The 19339-nt window shown below is 36.9% G+C and overlaps 1 protein-coding gene across 1 annotated transcript; it reads left to right on the top strand.

Moving 5' to 3' along the window:
* Window positions 1-8896: 8896 nt before the first annotated feature.
* On the top strand, window positions 8897-19163 carry LOC126809643 (proton channel OtopLc). Its single transcript, XM_056098310.1, has 8 exons — window positions 8897-9461; window positions 10340-10463; window positions 11096-11210; window positions 11913-12168; window positions 12611-12774; window positions 13685-13919; window positions 14799-14924; window positions 15396-19163. The coding sequence occupies exons 1-8, from the start codon at window positions 9254-9256 to the stop codon at window positions 16193-16195; spliced, it is 2028 nt and encodes a 675-aa protein (XP_055954285.1). The 5' UTR covers window positions 8897-9253; the 3' UTR covers window positions 16196-19163.
* The last annotated feature ends 176 nt before the right edge of the window (window positions 19164-19339 follow it).

The raw sequence follows: 19339 nt of genomic DNA, 5'->3' as shown, positions 1-19339 counted from the left end.
GGGTGATGAGACAATTAAATGTGAGTTGTAAGGGGATGACTGAGTCAAGTATGAGTTGTTGGGGATGATGGAGCGAATTGTGAATTTTTACTACGAAGTTGTAATTTCAACAATTAATTATTAAAACATTGAATCCTTCAGAAACACAAACGAGTTGTTATTACGATTTTACATTTTTTCTTCACAATTTGTTGTTATTACATACATGCGAAGTGATTATCTGCCCGTTTTAGTTTTGTTCTGTAGATCTATCAAACAATATAAAATTCTTATACAACTGTATGATAATATGCTGTAATAGCTTGATCAGACCCATTCTATTCTATTGGATTGTCCCGCACACATCCGGTTATTCGCCCCCCCCCCCCCAATATTAATTTACACCAAGTTTTCTTTTGAACGTTGCCGCTGTTGGCAAAGTTCATTGGGGTCTTTAACCGGGCTTACATGTAATGTTAAATTGGTATGCTCGATACTTTCATCCCGAAACAAATAGCCTTTTTTATACTGAAGTGTGTGTACTAGTTTATAGATCGGTAACCCGAGAATTTCTTGACATCCGGAATGAAGACATGACCGAAGTTAACCGGATGCTTTTGTCTCCCTAAAGAGAAATAATGACCATTGAGCAGACTAGTGAATAGAATCAGAAAACGTAGGAATAACAGAATACAGATTTAAGACTGGGATGGAATTTGTACGCCATCAGGATTATTTTGAAAAAAATCCTTTTCAACGTCATATCAAAAATCAAAGACACAGAATCGATGCGCAATTGTCAAAGGAACTTGAGATTTTTTTCTAGAGCGTAAGCCCAAAGAGCAACAGTAAGAACAATAAGATGAATAGCGGTTGGGGGTCGGTTCCTAGTCCAGAAATAACGAAGCTACAGGAGCAATCAATTTGTTGCTGTTACATCAAATGGATATCGTAGTTTTATCACCAGTTCGATAGTGGGTTCGACTTCACGGTTAGGTCACTAATTTGATTATGTATTCGATCTCACGGTTATGTTACCAATTCGACTATGTGTCCAATCTCATGATCTGGATAGCCATTGGACTATCTTTATCAAGGGTACAGTTAATTTTATCGAACATTGTCCCAGAATGATAACAAATCAAGTACAGGGTAGATCGAAAGAAATATTTCGAGAATGGCTGAATTAAACAGAATGCGTGTTTTTTGGGGGACTTCATCGAATTCCAACTATTAGGGTTTTTTTTTACCTGCGCACCAACGTGTCGTTTAAGTAAAGGGTCTAGTAACACAGAGGAAAACACAAGGAGTCGAGACCATGACTTGCATAGATCTCAGGCCTTATGTTTTAAATATGACCATACAAGAGACAATAGGCAAAACTGAATTAAGATGTTGCAGAATTGGTCGATTGTTGGTCATCATTTATTTGACTTAAAACCACTGACGTGTGTTGCTTTCGCATTAATTTTTTTACTGCACCGATTAAACATGATTTAACCTATTAGTCGAAAGATAAATAACCATTTGATGAAATAAATGAGAAATATAACAAATTTATCCATGCATGATAATACAACCCATTAGCCATTCATCTATAGTGTTATGCTTCATTCTCCCGCCATTTGTCTTGTCCACGTGCTACAAGGTCACTCTACACATGGTTTAAAGGTATATATTGAGCTACTGAAGCTATGTTGGCCATATTTTGTTGCGAAAAATGCATAATATTCATTCTTCAAAATATATTATCTCAAGTAAAGGTGTTTAACGTTCTCTAAATACAAACTAGTTCATTTCGGGATTGTCATAAAGAATATTTATATTTCAATAATTAGTTTGCATTAGCAGGGAGGGGAACGCAAAACCAGGAGATTAGGGCAGGTGAGTATTACCTTAGTAATTTTAATAAATATATATATATGTATACCAATAATCGTTAAGATGTGGCTTTTGCCCAGAAAGGCGATGTCTGCTTAAAGTTTTCGAGTTCACACCTCGCACTTTCGACCCAACCGACATAACAATTATGACACTACACTGACAAGTGAGACCCGGGCTTAGCACCCGGGCTTAGGACCCGAGCTTGGGACCCGGATTCGTACTCGAAACTCTGTTTCCTGAAACAACGAGATTATATCTCTTTAACAAAACACGACCAGTTTCCATGACCTCCGTATCACGTGATTTATTACTGAAATATCCCACTTTCAGCCTGTGTAATAAATACAATATCTATTGAGGCGGTAGCATTTCTTTATTCAAGATGGCCGACTTATTCTTTTCTGCAGACGACAAGATTATCTGTGTAAACTTTCAACTTTTAAATATTCTTTTTGTGTTTACGCCAACGCGACTGTTGCGCGCAGGTCGGTCATTATGCAGAGATGTTTCGTTATAATATAAAAGGAAAAAATATCGCGAATTAATTTGTGTTCGTTTTGTTACAATGTAATTGCGATTTGAATACTTTTACGCTGTATTCAAAGTTTTCTAAAATCGGTCGAGCTGGGTATTTCTGAGATTTATGTTCGGATTTTTTTTATTCTGTGTTCTTCTTCGTCTGATTCAGGTATGACTAAATCTAATATTTAAATTTATTTAAATTAAATTTTGCGTCAAATAATATTGACGTAATTATGAAGGCGCCATCTATATCACATGGTTAGCCTAGAAATGCACTAAAAGCGACCCATAAAATATCTTAGCTTTTTGGACCGATATAAATTTAGGATTGGTTAGGGCATTTGATTGTATATGTAATTTTTGGGGAGCTCATTTTGATTGTATAGTTTTTTGGGGGGAGATCATTTTGATATTTAGTTTTTAGGAGTTCATTTTGATATATATAGTTTTTGGGTATCTCATTTTGATTGCATTTTTGGGGAACTCATTTTGATTGTATATAAAGTTTTTTTCCAACTATCTTTGAATTTATACACATTGTTTATATCCGCGAGATGAAATTCTTGTGATTGCTTTCGGAGTTAATGGTAGTTGTTATCCGACTGACTTAAGAGCCTGCGATATGGTAGGCTCGGGGCCCCTAAAGAAGTTAACGTTCTCACGTAGTTTTGGGGCCCTTTATTAGTCTATAATTGTTTTGATGAGGTGGTAAGATTGCAACACGCCAAATACGATCAGTTTTTCAAAACCTTTCTCGAGTCATTATGCTGTCATAGGAATGCTTCTTAATGCCCAGTTCAAGTATTAGTTTTATCAATCTCGTGGCAGATACTGATACTTAAAACATAAGCCCGAAAAGCCATGATAATTTTTATTTCTATATGGTAACGTGCGCAATGTGATGGGGTGGGTGAATTTTGCCGATCAGTGGTGTTTGCGTCTACTGATAGTACTGTTTTTCGATTTCCAAGGTTATTTTGTGTGTAAACCGTTTTACCTTCGTCTTCCGATCTATGTGGTAACGTTTTCAATGTGGCGGGGTGGGGTTGTTTTACGTGTAAACCGCTTAAGCTCCGTTTTTTGACCTATCCGAACGACTGGAAATACTTTCGTTGTCAGCCCCACAAGTGATCCGATATTTTTGACAATTAAAACATCTAATATACTTCCATTTGTTCTGTTCTGGAATATATTTTTAAAAAAAAAACTATTCAGAGTACCTCAGCCATTTATATTTCTGACTGACGTCTGTACATTGGCTATATTGCCATGGTTATTCCATACTATCATAAACAATACCAAATAAAAGATGGCGGATGGTTGGATCGGAAGTAGTCCATGTCGTTGAACTCATAATTCACTGTAACGTCTAAAGCTTGTCCATGTCTGCGTGTTAAATATATTATCTTGGAGAGAGTTGGCGTCCAGTTTCTTCAGTGGGCTTTGGCATTTAACGTGCGTCTCTGATATTCTGTAACAAACATTAGAGAGGGGAAGCGCGAATGGAAATGCGGATATTATTAATAGACGGATTCATTCATCATCGACTTTAATGCACTTTTGACTAAGGTGCGCACTTCATTGTGGTGAATAAGACTAGGATATTTGAAAGCGGTTCAACTTTTTCTAATTTGAAATCCAAGCAGCTTCCACTTGATTTAAAGATCGGTGTACACCTGTTGCACGGAACAAACATCAGGCTATAGCCCCAAACATCAAGACCAAAGCTCCGTTTACTCAGCCACTTAACATCACAGAAAAGGTCAACCATTTTGAAGGGTCGCATCGTTCTTTTCCTTGGGATTTGGGCGCCAGAATGGTTGACAAGGAGTAAGGTCGCCTGCCCAACCGCGTGCGTTGTCTCCGACTCCGACACACAAGCGAATTCTTGAAAGAAAATGGACCTAGTTTTTGTCAAATAGATGTTAAACATCATTTCTCTCCTTTTCCCTCTGGTTCTTCCCCTTCTGTGTCAGTCGACTAGAGTACATTTCGTCATTTGTGTTTGTTAAATTGTAATCGAACTTCTGGTGATTGGTTTGTAGCTTTAAAGTCAGTTGTTGAAAGGTAATGTCCATGTTTATTGACATTGCGAATATATTTCACACCTATGCTTCTGTTTTAAGTTATGGATTCGATCCCAGGCTTGTACGTAGCAATCAATAGGGTCGCCTGCGTAACTTTGTGGATTTTCTCCCGCTACTGCCCCCCTCCACCTCCTCCGGTTCCGGTCTTCACCTACCTTTGAAAGACATCTCTCTATTCACGACTTTTGATGATGGTGACGTACATATTAAATGTACTGAATTCACTATTGGTGTTGGGGTGCGATGTACGATAACGATGGGCCCAATGACGATTTGATAATTTGAATAAAAAAAACCCGATGTTACAAAAAAACGATGACCAGGGGCACCGGAACCCGGGTACCAGGGTATACAAATGGTACCCTGCCCTTTTCTGGGGTATACATATACCCATGCCCTAATAATGAAAGTTTTCAACCTTTTTACTAGTCTATTCATTTTTAAATGATATATATGGAATTGCTCTCTGATCGGGCGCGAACCGGCTCTCGCACTCTTATTATCAGCTATCAGTGCATGCTTTTGTCTCTTTCATTATCATGTATTTTAAAGAGTTTTATGTTGGAATTTGGAATGCTAGAGGCGCTCTAAACATCGTTCTCGAAATTGACAAATTTCAAAATTTTCTAGGGGCAGGATAGGGAGAGACCCCCCCCCCCTCTATCTTTTGGTACCCTGGCCCTCGCGCCGTTCCGGCGCCCCTGACGATGACTGGATCAATAACAAAAGGGAGAGAACCCTTTTTGTTCGTGTTCCAAAACGGACACAAGACGAATTTGACATGGACCATCTCGGACAATTTGGACAATGCACTGTAGACCAAATGAGTGTCTTGTTGGCCACAACTAGCGTTATATAAGCGAAATGTTATCTTATAACATTATACAGTCAAGTCAACTAATGATCCGCCTGCCAATCGCCATCATCTATGACGCGTCAAAGTAGCCTATAATCCAATATTCATGGTATTTTAATTCAAGTCTCCTTAAACAGCCCTTATACGACTCTCATTCATCATAAATAAAAATAAGATAAACGACATCTACCGCCTGAAGTCATTTGAATTTGAATTCGTTATGAATTATGAAGCACGCGTCACTCTACTTGTATAGATTGGTATGTTCATTTTAGCATAGTCACTATCATACGAGCACTGCTCCCGTTTGGTAAGTGTACATAAACATTACAAGATGTTATTTTGAAACGTGCCTTTCAGCGGCGGAAGTAGTCACTATCATACATAGTCTCGATGTACGAACACCGTTCCGCTTTGGAAGTTTACATAAATCAAAGACAGGTGAAGGTCACCTGTTAAAAAGAAACCCCAAACAATTAAGTTGACCGCATATCGCACAAAGTGTATGTCTCTTCTGTTGGTCTGGACCACGTCATTGTGGGGACGTGTTCACTCAGAAAACCAGGAAATAAGGCTGTCAAAGTACTCTGTGCATATCATACATGTCTATGCAATGTTAATGGGTGTAGACAGTCAAAGTATGTCTTTGCCGTTATTAAGTAATAATACCGGAAAAGACTGCTTGTATCGGGATAGGCAAAACAAAAGGTATTTTGTTAAAAGTACATTTCGTAATCGTCTTTTTGTGATTTCTAATGGCATTCAAACATTCAGTCAGAAAACTGGAGTCAAAGTAATGACTTGGAACTTTTAACATGATCTTTTATATAACTGAAAAGACATTCACACAAATTTTGGTTTTATTACATTTTTATTAGTTTTTAGAGTCCAGTTTGGTTCTATAGCTCTGGGTCTAATCTGTATAGAAGATAAGGTCGCACTAGGTGACCAAGACTAATTTCAAGTATTTACAACTGTATTTTCTAGCAAACCGAGCTGTGCCACCTTTAACAATATTTAAACTACCCTGATGATTAACGACACTTTGTCATTGTGCCATTTTAAACAGTTGAGATCAATGACACTCCACATATTTAACATGATTCTTTAGATGAAATTATATTGAACAATCTACTTGACAAAATAAAATGCCGGTATATACATCATATGTTTGTTTATCTGTCTGAATGATCCATAAAATGAATTAATACCCCGTCCCCCCCACAAAAAAAAACAACAAAAAAACACATCAACCAAACCCATTTTATCTTGATACCTTCCGACGAGTCACATGTACAATTTCATTGCTAATTTAATATCGAACATAATCATCAATTTTTCAGCAGATATTTCAGTGTACCTTGTCGTAGGGAGCTGCGGCGACATATTTTGTATTTCCAGGTGTACAAAAATATCGCTGAAAATTCAGTCTTTAGCCATCGCCAGAACTTAAAAATCTGGTTAGGCACGCAGGCTCAAACTTCACGCAAGAAAAAACGCTGCGAAAAAGTCGCTTACATGGAAATTGTTCCATTACATTTGCATTAGACCGATTTTTTCGCCGGCGGAAACGTGTACATGTAAAGCGGGCCTAAGGCGACGGATCTCTCAACAGTAGGTCAGGGGTTCAATCCTGGGATTTTCCAGTGTCTTTTCCCCCTTGTCAGGGGTGCAGAATGGAGGGTCTGGCAAGGACAGCGTCTAGTCGTGCAGAAAAGTGAGACGTTAAGTCCCATTTTATTTCATTTCCTTGTTGCAGATCAGCGCACAATGTCAACGATAATTCAGGGCACGCTGTCGCCGATATTCTATCTCAGCTGAGTCAGCTCTTTGCTAATCACAGCAGGTGAATGATTTGTCATCACGAGGAATAGACAACCTTCTTTTTTCCTGGTCAACCTTGCAGTCGGTCGGCACAGTTAACAAGTGTGAACCGGGCTTGAATATACTGTCATGCCTTTGATTTGTTGGTAGTGATGGTTTCTCTCGCAATCCCTGCACGTGTGTAAAAATCAGTGTTTGAAATATCTAGTCTTAAAACATAACGGATATTAGATTTTACTGGTCACACTTCAATAAAGACCCTCCATCTAATTACTTGGTCAGTTTTTATACACTGTAAAATTATAGGGGTAAATTTACGACTAAAATTCAAGTCAAAATTATCGTTAGGATAGACCTAGACACCAAAGTCTGGCTGAGTACACACTGGCGTGCAAATGATTAACTGTTGACGGTTGGAATAGAAGAAAAGTGGGCCTATACGCTTCTTCCTGGGAAAGATTCACATCACCAACATTGTTCACGTGAACATCAAAAATCAAACATAACTATATATTAGTCTCAAAATGTCCGATGCCCATGGCACGCATAACCATAGAAATAAAATTACCATCTTTTCCCAAGTAATCCCTACTAATGTTATCCGTATTTCCAGTTGCATGAACGGAATTTATCGTAATTTCACTCTGATTCCCTATTAATTTATATGTTCTACTAGTTCAAACGTTCTGGATTTGAACTCTGTTAACCTAACGTGTCGTGGCGAAGCTATGCCTAGAAGTTTGATATTGAAAAAAAAAGAAAGAAAAAAATATATATTTGATATTTTTAAAAATATTTTTCAGAAACATTTAAACAATATGGAATTTGTAATTAGAGTACAATATTATACTGACGTCATGTAATTCCGATTTGGAAACACCTGCGATCAATCTGAGTTCAAGTGTCCTGAGGGTATATTTACGTCATAAAGACACGCGCACCTTCAAAACTACGTCATAATGAGGGAACCCCAATACCTATTCAGCTATCTAGTTATATTGTTTTTCAAAGCATTAAAATATGCAAATAATTAATTATACTTTATGTGACGTCATATTTGACAAAAGAGTCGATAAATAATAGTTCCCATAAAACAGGCGGAGGAGATGTGACCTGCAATTTAGTTACATTAATATATAAAAAGTTATTTTGTTCCCAATGTCTACGCCCTTAATATGCATTTTCTGTTTTGTTCTGATGTAATCGATAAATAACCCCTTTCAAAACATGTTATGTTAAAAAAAAATGCAAACAAATAACATTGATATAAATCTAAGAGTTTATATCTATCGTATCTCCACCAAACGCTTTACAAGACATAGGTGTATTTTTTTCTGTGTTTGAATGTAATGCGATCTAATACGAGATATCTATCTACTTTACATACATAATAACAATGACGTATTTTCATTAACAGTTTTCTGTGTGGACGTCTCAAAGTCACTTTCAACGAACCTCTCTTTATTAAACGCATGTCTGATCCAGTTTTGTTGAATTGAAGCATAAAAGAAGTCCTTGGTGCAGAGGAGACGACTGTTAATGCGTGCCTTTTTTTTTATCAGTTGCCGAGTTACAATTGTGTTCATCGGAACGCTACCAGTACTTAAAAACGCTATGTGGTAATTTCAACTTTATTTTATAATTAGATACTGTAACGGGCGCGTGGTTCATTACGGTCAAAACTACTTTCGTTTTGATTCTACACATTTCATTGTGTTTTCGATAAAGTTCGCGATCTATCTTTTCCAACGTATTGAGAGTATCTTGAACATGTGGATGTATCGTCATTTTATACAGGACCATCGTTCAAGCGAATTTTAACACTGATATTCTCTACTCAATATTAGATCTTACGGAGATGTATTTCTTAGTCCAGGGATTCTAAAATATAAATCTAAACAGATTTCCGAGTCCTGTACAATAATACAAACCTAGTGTTGGTTTTGATTCATTTCTTGGAAATTTAAATTTAACTGTTTTTGTGAGAACTGAATCACCAGGAAACAACTATTTTAGTGACTGGACTTTATTAAAAAAGAAAGAAAGAATACTGTATTAGCTATATCAACGTGAAAAAAGATAAACACTTGTAAGCGAAACTATGGAAACACCAGCACCTTCCGATCCTGATCTGGTGGAATCTCATCAGAAAGATAAATCGTCCGGAAGAAGAAAACATAGCATCTTTGGTAATGTTTTGCGTAGAGTTAGTATTCATCGTCGCGACTCAGCACCATCATCGAGGATAGGCATGTTCATCTTTGGAAGGAATTCGGATAGCGAAGACGATAGTGATAGCGATAATTCTGGTAACGTTTTACTATTTTAAATGAATATTGTTATCAAATGAATGGGTAAATCGGCGAATGAATGAGAATAGATGTACTAGTGAAAGAATGAATGAATTAAATAATTGGAGAAAGAATGGGTAATTGAAAAAGCGATTAGAGAAAGAATGAATGGATGAATTAAAGAACGAATGAATGAATGAACCGAATGAATGAAAGGAGTTTACAATGAGAGTTTTGTAGTGTGATTAGACTATTCAATGATTTTATGTTTTGGTACGATATTACAACATTTCCTAGTAGATGAACAGGTTCGTAGCTACCTTATGTAGCTACTAAAATTGAATACTCAGTTGAAATTTATTTTAAATGTAAAAAATTAAAAAATCACGGACCTAATCAAAGCGAAGAATTCTTTATGAGCGTTCGTCAGACACCCTAAAACCACTAACAGATTTTTATTACCCTTTAAATTGAAAGCTTAAACGTGCATATATCAGTGATGGCTTGGCAGATTTGTCTCAACTTTTTCACACCATCTAATTGGTTAACTCGAACACTAGTCAAATCGAAAATACCCTAAACCCGTTAGTATATATTTAAACAACTTACAGTAAATGATAGGAACCATTTTGTTGATCAAGACCTGAACATCTAGCAGATAGATTTTGTACATAGTTTTAATATTCACGCACTAAACACCCGTCCTCCCCGATACAGTCACTTCAGGAGTCAAACACAACCTTACAAAAATCTCAAATATGCTGATTTACTCCAGTCCCACCCCACCCTCTCATTAATGATTTATAAACCCGATCCGTCCCCACTCTAATGGATGGTAATACAATATATTGGAATTGTAGTTGACTTTAATGCGACATATTATTTTATTGTTAAAGATGGTAACGGTACGGCCAATGGTAACGGGACGAAGGTAGAGAATGGTCTGGTTGTTGGTAAAAATGGAACAAAACATCATAGTAACAAGAAGGCAGCGCGTCTGGCAGCACGTAAAGTATTATTGTAAGTATTAGTTATATTGTATATCAATTGTAAGGTGTTTGTTATAATAAGTGTTATAATAACTATTTATCAGTTGTAAAATATTGTTATAAATATTAATAAATTGTAATACGTGTATATCAATCATAAAGTATTGTTGTAAGTGCTTTAGTATTAACTTATGCTTCCCAAACTATTAACTCCTTGAAAACCATGAAATTTGTATGGATATGGACATTTTAATATGATAAAATACATATAGCGATGGAGACACCTCCTTTCTATATTTAAATATTTATTCCTCTTGTTTACAGTTTATTAGGGGGTTAGGTAGCTGAATAGTTTAACGCGTGCGCGTTAGATCATAAGGTCTGTAATTGAGGCAAGGGTGTGGTTTCGATTCTCCGCTTGTACGTGACAAGGAGTAGGTTCGCCTGGCCAAGCTCGTGGGGTTTCTCCGGGGCCTATGGTTTCCTCCCACAGCTAAAGACCCCTACGCGCAAGCGAATTATTGAAATAAGATTGAACCACATGTTAGTCCCGAAATGACCTAGTTTGAGTCGAGTGAGCTTTAAACACAATTTCTCTATGTATATTTTATGTGTTGTATTGTTGATCAGATTGCTATAGAATAATTTATAAATGTATTTTAGGGACGGGTTGTTTGTTATATTAAGTGGTTTGTATGGTATACTGATAGTAGTACTAGGGGCTGTTATACCACTTACAGAAATATTCGTTCAACCAGACAGTGGATATGTTTTTGAGGTGAGTTTAAAACTTCAGAAGAGAGAAAGGGAGCGAATGTCTAACATAATTATGGTGAGATAAACCGAGGTACGCGGGAAAAAAACCCCCAAAAGGCATGCAAGTTTGAAATTGAACTCACCATCTACACATTAAGAAGTCTTCTTATGACCTTCCTTGCACGCATTAGGTCCACCAATCGACTCGAGGTTAAAGAATCTAAACCTTTTTCCTTCAAGTCCAAAAACCTATTGCTTGGATCTGACTGAAGTGTTAGTTATATTGGTGATGGGACGATTAAAATTTGTTTCTCTAACTTTTTTATGTGTCGATACTTGACATACAGTTGATTTTATCTGCTTTATAATATGGACAGAAATCTGGAACAAAGGTACGACGGCATTCAACAAAACACTCAAGACATATTATTTTCTGAAATTGAAAATCTTTTGTTTTTGTTAATATTACAAATAGCATTATGCCATAAACAATGTACAACAGGAATTGAGATGCGGTAGGAGTGGCCATACCTTAGCACTGATCACTTTATAGTTATAGTGGCATTATCACTCTCACTACAATTAAAAAAATTATTTTGAACGTCTTTGATGTAACGTAATAATCACGGCAAGTTGAAACTTATGTTTGCTAAACAAGTGGCAATCACCAAGACGCTAATGCGTCTGAAAATAAAAAGATTTATCTTTTTTTTTCTAATTTTAGGCCTTTTATCTCTACCTGTATTTGGTCAGTATTATCTTTCTCGTCTACGTCTACCTGTATCTGTTACGACGTAACCGGCTCAAGACGGAGTTTCTCACACGCACTCTTTCCCGTTCCATGTCCTGGACTAAAGCATGGGCTAAATCCTGGGCCAAGGGAGACAGCGAGTCTACTAAAAGTAATCGACGTAAACGGCATATTTCCATGGATACCAACCATCACACCGGAAGTTTCTATTTAAGACTGGGGGCAGTCGGTAAGTTCGGTTTTACCGTCCTACTCCCTTCCAATACAAAACTTAATTGATTAAAAGTAAAAGTAAATTGTAGTCATTATCAGTACCAGAACATGCTAATTAGCCACCGTGAAAGAGAAACAGCAACAAGTAAATGGGAACTCTATTTCAGATGAAATGAAGTTCGGGAGTGGTCCATGGAGCAGAATTTAAATATCTGCGGTAACCAGTGGTTACATTAGTATGGTAACCAAAGGTTACGTTAGTATGGTAACCAACGGTTACGTTAGTATGGTAACCAACGATTACTTTAGTTCGGCAACGAACTGTTAAATTACTGTGGTAACCAAAGGATAACCGAGTCCATAGTATTATTACAGTCTATACCAATAGTTCACCTATAACTGTATGCAATATGTAGTCAGTTCGAACTTTTGAAATGTTTTTTTTATTATTTTGTTAGGTTTTGGTATTGGTAGTATGATTCACTCAGGTCTACAGTTTGGTCAATATTTCCAGTTATATGATGGACCCGAATATTGTACAAACGTTATGCAGGCCTTTAAACCCTTTCTGCATCTACTCTTTACTTTTATACAATTGTATCTTATATTCATGAACTCAAAGGTAAGTACATGAACTTGACCGTTAACCTCTAATCTTCAACGGTTCCAGGCAATCTGAAATGTGTATATTTTTATCAAAAAATTATTAAAACATGGATTTGTTGAATATTTTATCCACCGAAAAGAAACATCAGTAATGGTGACTTGCAAGTCTTTTGCTTACTTTATTGACGACGTCGTATGTAGTCTTTATCCTCTCCTCTATATAGTCATATCTACCAAAATATATAATATTCTTATCAAATTTCTCAGGTGCATTATATCCTAATTTCTAGATAAGGCTAATTCTTTTGAACTTTCACAGCATACATATTTCAATAAAACGCAGCGTTCACGTCATTTGGGTGAGTCTGAGGGTGCGGAGAGTTGCGGGGCAAATTTGTATATTCAGTTTCATCAAACCCTTTTGTTTAACAAATTAGATATCAGCCCAACTTTTGACACCCAATGTAGGACATAATAACAAAGTTAAAACGGCATAAAGAACTGACAGTTCTCGCTATAACAGTTGAAAAAATATAATGTAAAGGAAATATGCTGAAAATGTCAGTCAGATTACTAAACTTCGAGTCACGAAATCCCCATTTTAATAACACTGCAGCCCCGATTGTCATTGTAACGGTTGTTACGATAATAAACAAAGTCTCGATTATCCATTTCAAACAGATTCAAACATGTTGAAAATCTGACCCATCAGATGGTATCGAGAGTTGATTATGGTCTTGTCATGTTTAAGATACATTATACCGATCTGGCAGTTCTCACTATAATAGTTAAAAACTAGATAATGTAAAGGCAGTTTGCTGAAAATACTTCAGTCAAATTGACCCACCATAAACTTGTTAACTCATGAAAGACGTGCTATAAATATAACTTAATTATAAAAGTATGTTTATATTGTTGCATTGCAGATGTGTATCCACAGATACAGAATACTTGCACGATTTGGTTTAATGCACATGTGTGCGACAAATATCTGTGTTTGGTTCAGAAGTATAGTGGTCGAAACATTACACGTTATTCACCAACATCACAATTCACATGACGAACATCACACAGAACACCCACATGAGATAGTCACAAATGGTCACGTGATGAATTATACTATTAGTAACGATTCTCACACGGGCAGACAACTCCATGCATGTGAGTAATTTTGAGAAAACTTACGTAAGCTGATGACTCTAAAGTGAATGATAATGAAAAAATGAAATGAAATGGGGTTTAACGCCCTACTGTTTTGCTCCGAACTGAGCTAATGAAGACGGGCATACACCATACAGTGTGCTATGAGGGAAATTTTGCCCGGACAGCGGCACTACGGCCTACCCTTATATCGAATTCCAACTGTCAAGGGATCTTTTACGCGCACGCCAATGTCTACACGGGACCTCGGTTTTTCGTCTCATCCGAATGACTAGACAGCTGTCCTTGTCAGGCCCTCCGTCCTGCATCACTGACAAGGGGTGACCACGCCAGAAAATCGAATGATAATGAAATCCGAGACATTTGTTGTGTATTGTCGTGGACAAAGCCCAATATTACGCCACGATAACGAAGTTATCTCCTTGTTTACGATTTTGTGGTTCATTAAGCCAACAAACCACAACCCAGTATATCATGATATATTCTTGTTCTATTTCATTTCCCCGTATATAACCGATTACATGTCACTGTATATCACTCTTTACATGTTCTCGTGAACACTACATTACAATATAATACCTGGTATTACTAGTTATATAGCATTAGGGGTTGGGGTCAATATAAGAAGGCCTGATATTGAGACACGTGGCGTGGTATCTATTTTCCGCCTGTACTTGACAAATCGCAGGGTCGTCTGTCCAACAACGTGGATTTTCTCGGTGTCCCCCGGTTTCCCCCTCTACTCAATACCAATTGAAATACAAATGAACCATATATTAGTCCCGAAATGATCTAGTGTGTGTGGAGCGGACGTTAAACCCCATTTCTCTCTCCTATGCCCTTGTGTAATGTTCTATTATTATTTGTTGTATATTTCAGTGGCAACTAATGGTGACGTAGCCGATAATAAATCCTGTCATTGGTCAGATATGATGGGACAAGCTGTAGAATCAGCCGGACCATACTTATACCCATGCACTATAGAATACAGTTTGATGTGTGCTGGTAGGTTATAGTTACTTCCCTTGAGTTGAATTATTTATTAATTTGTCCGGCGTATTTTATCCGTAGACGGACATCATACTGATGGAAAAGGGGCGAAGATTTAAAACAGGATAAAAAAAATATGCAGTGGGGAAGATCACAAAACACACTACAAGGGTAGAATAGTCCAATGAAATGTCGTTTATTTTCTTTACTACTGTAGGGTTTGCTTGAAATAAGTTATATTTTAACTCACTACTGGAAAAAAGCGACCGTTTATGGTACAGAGTGCCCCCTTGTGTAGCCCGGCTTCCAATCCCAAATGGTAATGTCGAATTTCCGGATGTAGGAACGGCAGATATATACCAGGGGGCTTACTTTGAAATTTCGACTCTATGGAGGGTTCAGTAAATTAGCAGCCACACGAACCTTAAATCCATTACCTCTGCAGAATAACCAATGCGATTCGACTCTAATTTTTATATATTCCAGGTATTCTCTATATCATGTGGAAGAACGTTGGTGAAAAACCATCAAAATTTAGAAGCGATTCTGAGGAGGATGATGATGATGATGAAGATATGCGATCACAGAGAATGAGTGTTGATTGCGCAGGCTCAAGTCGTGGTCTGTTTCTAGGAATTCTGCTGACCGTCAGCGCTATTATTTCGATCATTGCCTTTTATGTACTAATAAATCAAAAAACGCAGACCGTTGACCTGTCCGCCATTTTTCTTACACATTTGTCTGAGACCATTATATATTCATTGACGACACTGGCGCTCGTATTAGCTGTCATGCGCATGAAGGATTTGCATTTCCATGCTGAGCGGAAGTCTGACCTGGAAGACACTCTAATACTGATCTCATACACAGGATTACTAGGATTCGCTACCTTCAGTTTAACAGCTGCCATTATGAGAATAGAGGACATGCGCAGTTGGTTGACCATGCTGTCGAACACATTCATGGTGATTCAAGCTACGATGCAGACGATATTCATTTTAGCCGGAGATCGACTATCGGCTGCTTCATCAGCACAAGAACGGAAGAAACCAGGACGAGAATTTGTAACATTTTTGTTGCTAAGCAATTTTGCAATGTGGGCACTGAACACGTTTGAAACGCAGACACCACAGCATAATCCAATACAAGTTGAGGTGTACGGCCCGGACGCATGGGCAATATTCACGCACGTGTCTGTACCACTGGGTATATATTTCCGTTTTCATTCCACCGTATGTCTTTCAAATATATGGAAAAATGCTTGGAAAGTTAGAAAACACATGTAAACTAGATCAATGCAAATCACGTGGACAGTATGGTGATTATAAAAAGGATAAAGGATATGGCGTCAAATTGATGCACTTTTAAGTTTTTATTCGAAAAAATTTTGGAGTAAAGTGAATAGCGGAAACTTCGTCATATTCTGAGAACTATATCGCCTTGTAAGATGTTTTTACTTCCTATTTTTGCATTGAGAGTGCGGAACTTAAGCCTGGAATATCAGGCACACAAGAAATCCCAATATGAAGTATTGTGCACGTACTGTTCGTTTGTTGTTATTCCATTTAACTGAAGAGTGGTTCCTTTAATTAAAGAACAAATGAAACCGGCACGTCCGTATCCCCTCTTCTATTTGAACTGATTTATAACATTCAATGACTTGATATGCTGAGATTCGGGGAATTTGAATGGTTCTTGTTGAATATCATAACAAAACGTCAAATATCATTTGATTGGTTAACACAAATGATTTTATGATGGACTGATCTAATGAAGATGGCTTTGTCATTATTTGAAACGTTATCGCACGAACGCTGGATGGACAAAAATTATGTATGTGTGTTGGACAAACTGTACTGTTGTAAATTTTTAAATTTGAATTAAAGATACATTATGGGAGATACGATAAGGAGCTGGCATTTTTCACTATAATAGTTAAAAACTAGATAATGTAAAGGCAATTTGGTGAAAATTTCAGACAAATTGATCCACTATGAACCGAGAATTAAGCGATTGAAATTTCGGCCTAGTCTCGGTCATCATTACTAAAGTCTGTACGATAATAAACATAGCCTCGATCATCCATTTCATGATTAAATTATGAATGGAAGTCGAGCAGCAAATGGGATCATAATCCAGTAAATATCGCAGGCTAGCGATGTCACCCAGAGTTGATTATGGTCTGTATAAGTTAATTAATGTCTAGTTAATAATTTAGATAACATTTCAGGCCTAAAGAAAGACCTGCAATTGGCATATTTAGCTCTTGCATAATGTATGTTTAATTCGTTTAAAGGTTAAACTCACTTTGTTAACCAAATTGGCTAGCCTCTATTGCCCCTGTCAAAATTGTCCCGGCGTAGACTACAATCAAATATTGCTTTGACCAAAAACGTTGTAATTAGAGAGTGGAAATTTATGTGCGGCTTCCGTTTGGTTGAGGACATTCACCTTGGGTTTGAAGACCAATATCAAACTGATCAGCAGTAAATATTCGATTGACCGTCAATGTCATTGATAGGGGTGACATCACCGGGGCAAGTTATTTATCTCCCAATATTAATTATTTTCTTCTGCAAATCACATTCTAAAGAATAGTTTTAATTGCTAGGGACAGTAAAGGTATTTGAAGAATTTATAGATAAAATATTTGTTATTTAGAGTGAATGTATGCGGAAGCGTAATGAGTAAAAGTCGCAAATTCTCCCCGAACCAGTTTGTAGTACTACACCCGATGTAAACAACGCACGTGTTATTGGCGTCATATGATGTGACGTCACACATAGAACTTTACCGGGCGTGACCTTAAAGGTCAGCCATCTTGTACAGTATTTAAAGAAGGCTTTTTTCGCATTACGGCTGTGAAACAGTTTGGACCAATATTCGTTGCAGTTGCAGCGAAGAGGACTTCGTTTGAGGCGATTGAGATTACCAAAATTAGCATAATATTGAACATTGTATTTATATTATATGATAATGTTGATTGTTTTTGTCTATAAATAAATAGGCCCTACTAACGCCCCGTCGGATAAACATATTAATAGCTAATAAATTTTTCATTATGTCCTGCAGTTACCGTCGAGTTGGTGGCGTGACAAGTGTAACTTAGGCCACCATTTAAAAATTTTAAAACTGGTTACTCACAAAAATCGTAACATTAAACTGAGGAGACCTTTTTTATTAGGGTTTAAAGAAGGGTGTTGACTTCTATTAATAGCTGGAGACAACAAAAATCGAAAGTATGACGGCAATTTCTGGACCGGAACTGTGCCGGAATTGTGGGGTTGGGCGCGCTTCGTAAAAAGGCCCAATGCACCTTCAATTCATGCACGATCAACATGGAACTTACCTGTTCCTTGGACAGTGGCACATCGCTTAACAGACTTTTGACTTTTAATATGACAACATAAATCCATGATGTCTGCAACGACGTTAAACTCAGCTCCAGGTTATTGTACAGCTGTTGTACTTGTCATAAGTCAGATTCATCCTGGCATGATGTGATGGTTTATCAAAAAAGCTCGCCCCTAAGTTCACCAGTCACCATGACGTTGACAACTTTTCACAGAGTTTCAGATATATTCCAGTGAATAAAAGTGGTTCATGTTAATCTCAAGTACACTAACTGAATCTTTGTGAAAAGTTGTCAACGTCATGGTGACATAATACCTATAAATATACGCAGGGGCGACGGAAAGGTGTGAGGGCCAGGTTACCAAAAGATAAGGGGGGTGGGGGCGTCCAGGGGTTCTCTCCTCCCGACCTCTAGAAAATTTTGAAATTTGTCAATTCCAAGAACGCTGTTTAGAGCGCCTCTAGCATTCCAAATTCCACCAAAAAAAAATAATAAAAAAAAAACCCTTTAAAATAAAGATAATGAAAGAGACAAAAGCCTGAATATTCACAATTTTCGTATCATGAAAACTTTCATCATTAGGGCATGGGTATACATGTATACCCAAGAAAAGGGCAGGGTACCATTTGTGTACCCGGGTTCCGGCGCCCCTGAATATACATATAAATTGTGATCTCCATAATCGTTGTAGTCAGCAATATGTATTTTCTTTTTTTATGCTGTCAGACATAACAAGACTATTTTTGTTTAAATTATCTAATATCTGTAAATAAGTGTTGTTTTAAAACTGATTTGTCCAAGTATTTCCAAAGAAAAAAACAAGAAAACAATTTTAAAAAAAAGAAAATAAAAAAATATATTGAATATTGCGTATATTTAGCATTTATTAAAAAGGCGTACAGCCAATTTATTTGTCAAAATTTATTAATTTTTTGTTTGTTTTTTGTTTGTTTTTTTTAAAATTTCTTTTTAATAGTGAAACTATTTATAGGCTTAATGGTTATATTAATAGTATTGTATATTATACATATTTTTCTTTCTTTCATTTATTGTATACTGAATTGTGAAAATGTCA

The sequence above is a fragment of the Patella vulgata genome, chromosome 1 (assembly GCF_932274485.2).
Source record: "Patella vulgata chromosome 1, xgPatVulg1.2, whole genome shotgun sequence".
Taxonomy (NCBI): Eukaryota; Metazoa; Mollusca; class Gastropoda; family Patellidae; genus Patella; species Patella vulgata.
The sequence above is the reverse complement of the archived record's forward strand: the minus strand, read 5'-3'. Positions and strand labels throughout refer to the sequence as shown.

Coding starts and splice junctions, on each gene's coding strand:
- LOC126809643 (XM_056098310.1), top strand. CDS start 9,254: ATGGAAACACCAGCACCTTCCGATCCTGATCTGGTGGAATCTCATCAG. Junction 12,775..13,684: donor TTATATTCATGAACTCAAAG/GTAAGTACATGA, acceptor GTTGCATTGCAG/ATGTGTATCCACAGATACAG. Junction 13,920..14,798: donor GGGCAGACAACTCCATGCAT/GTGAGTAATTTT, acceptor TGTATATTTCAG/TGGCAACTAATGGTGACGTA.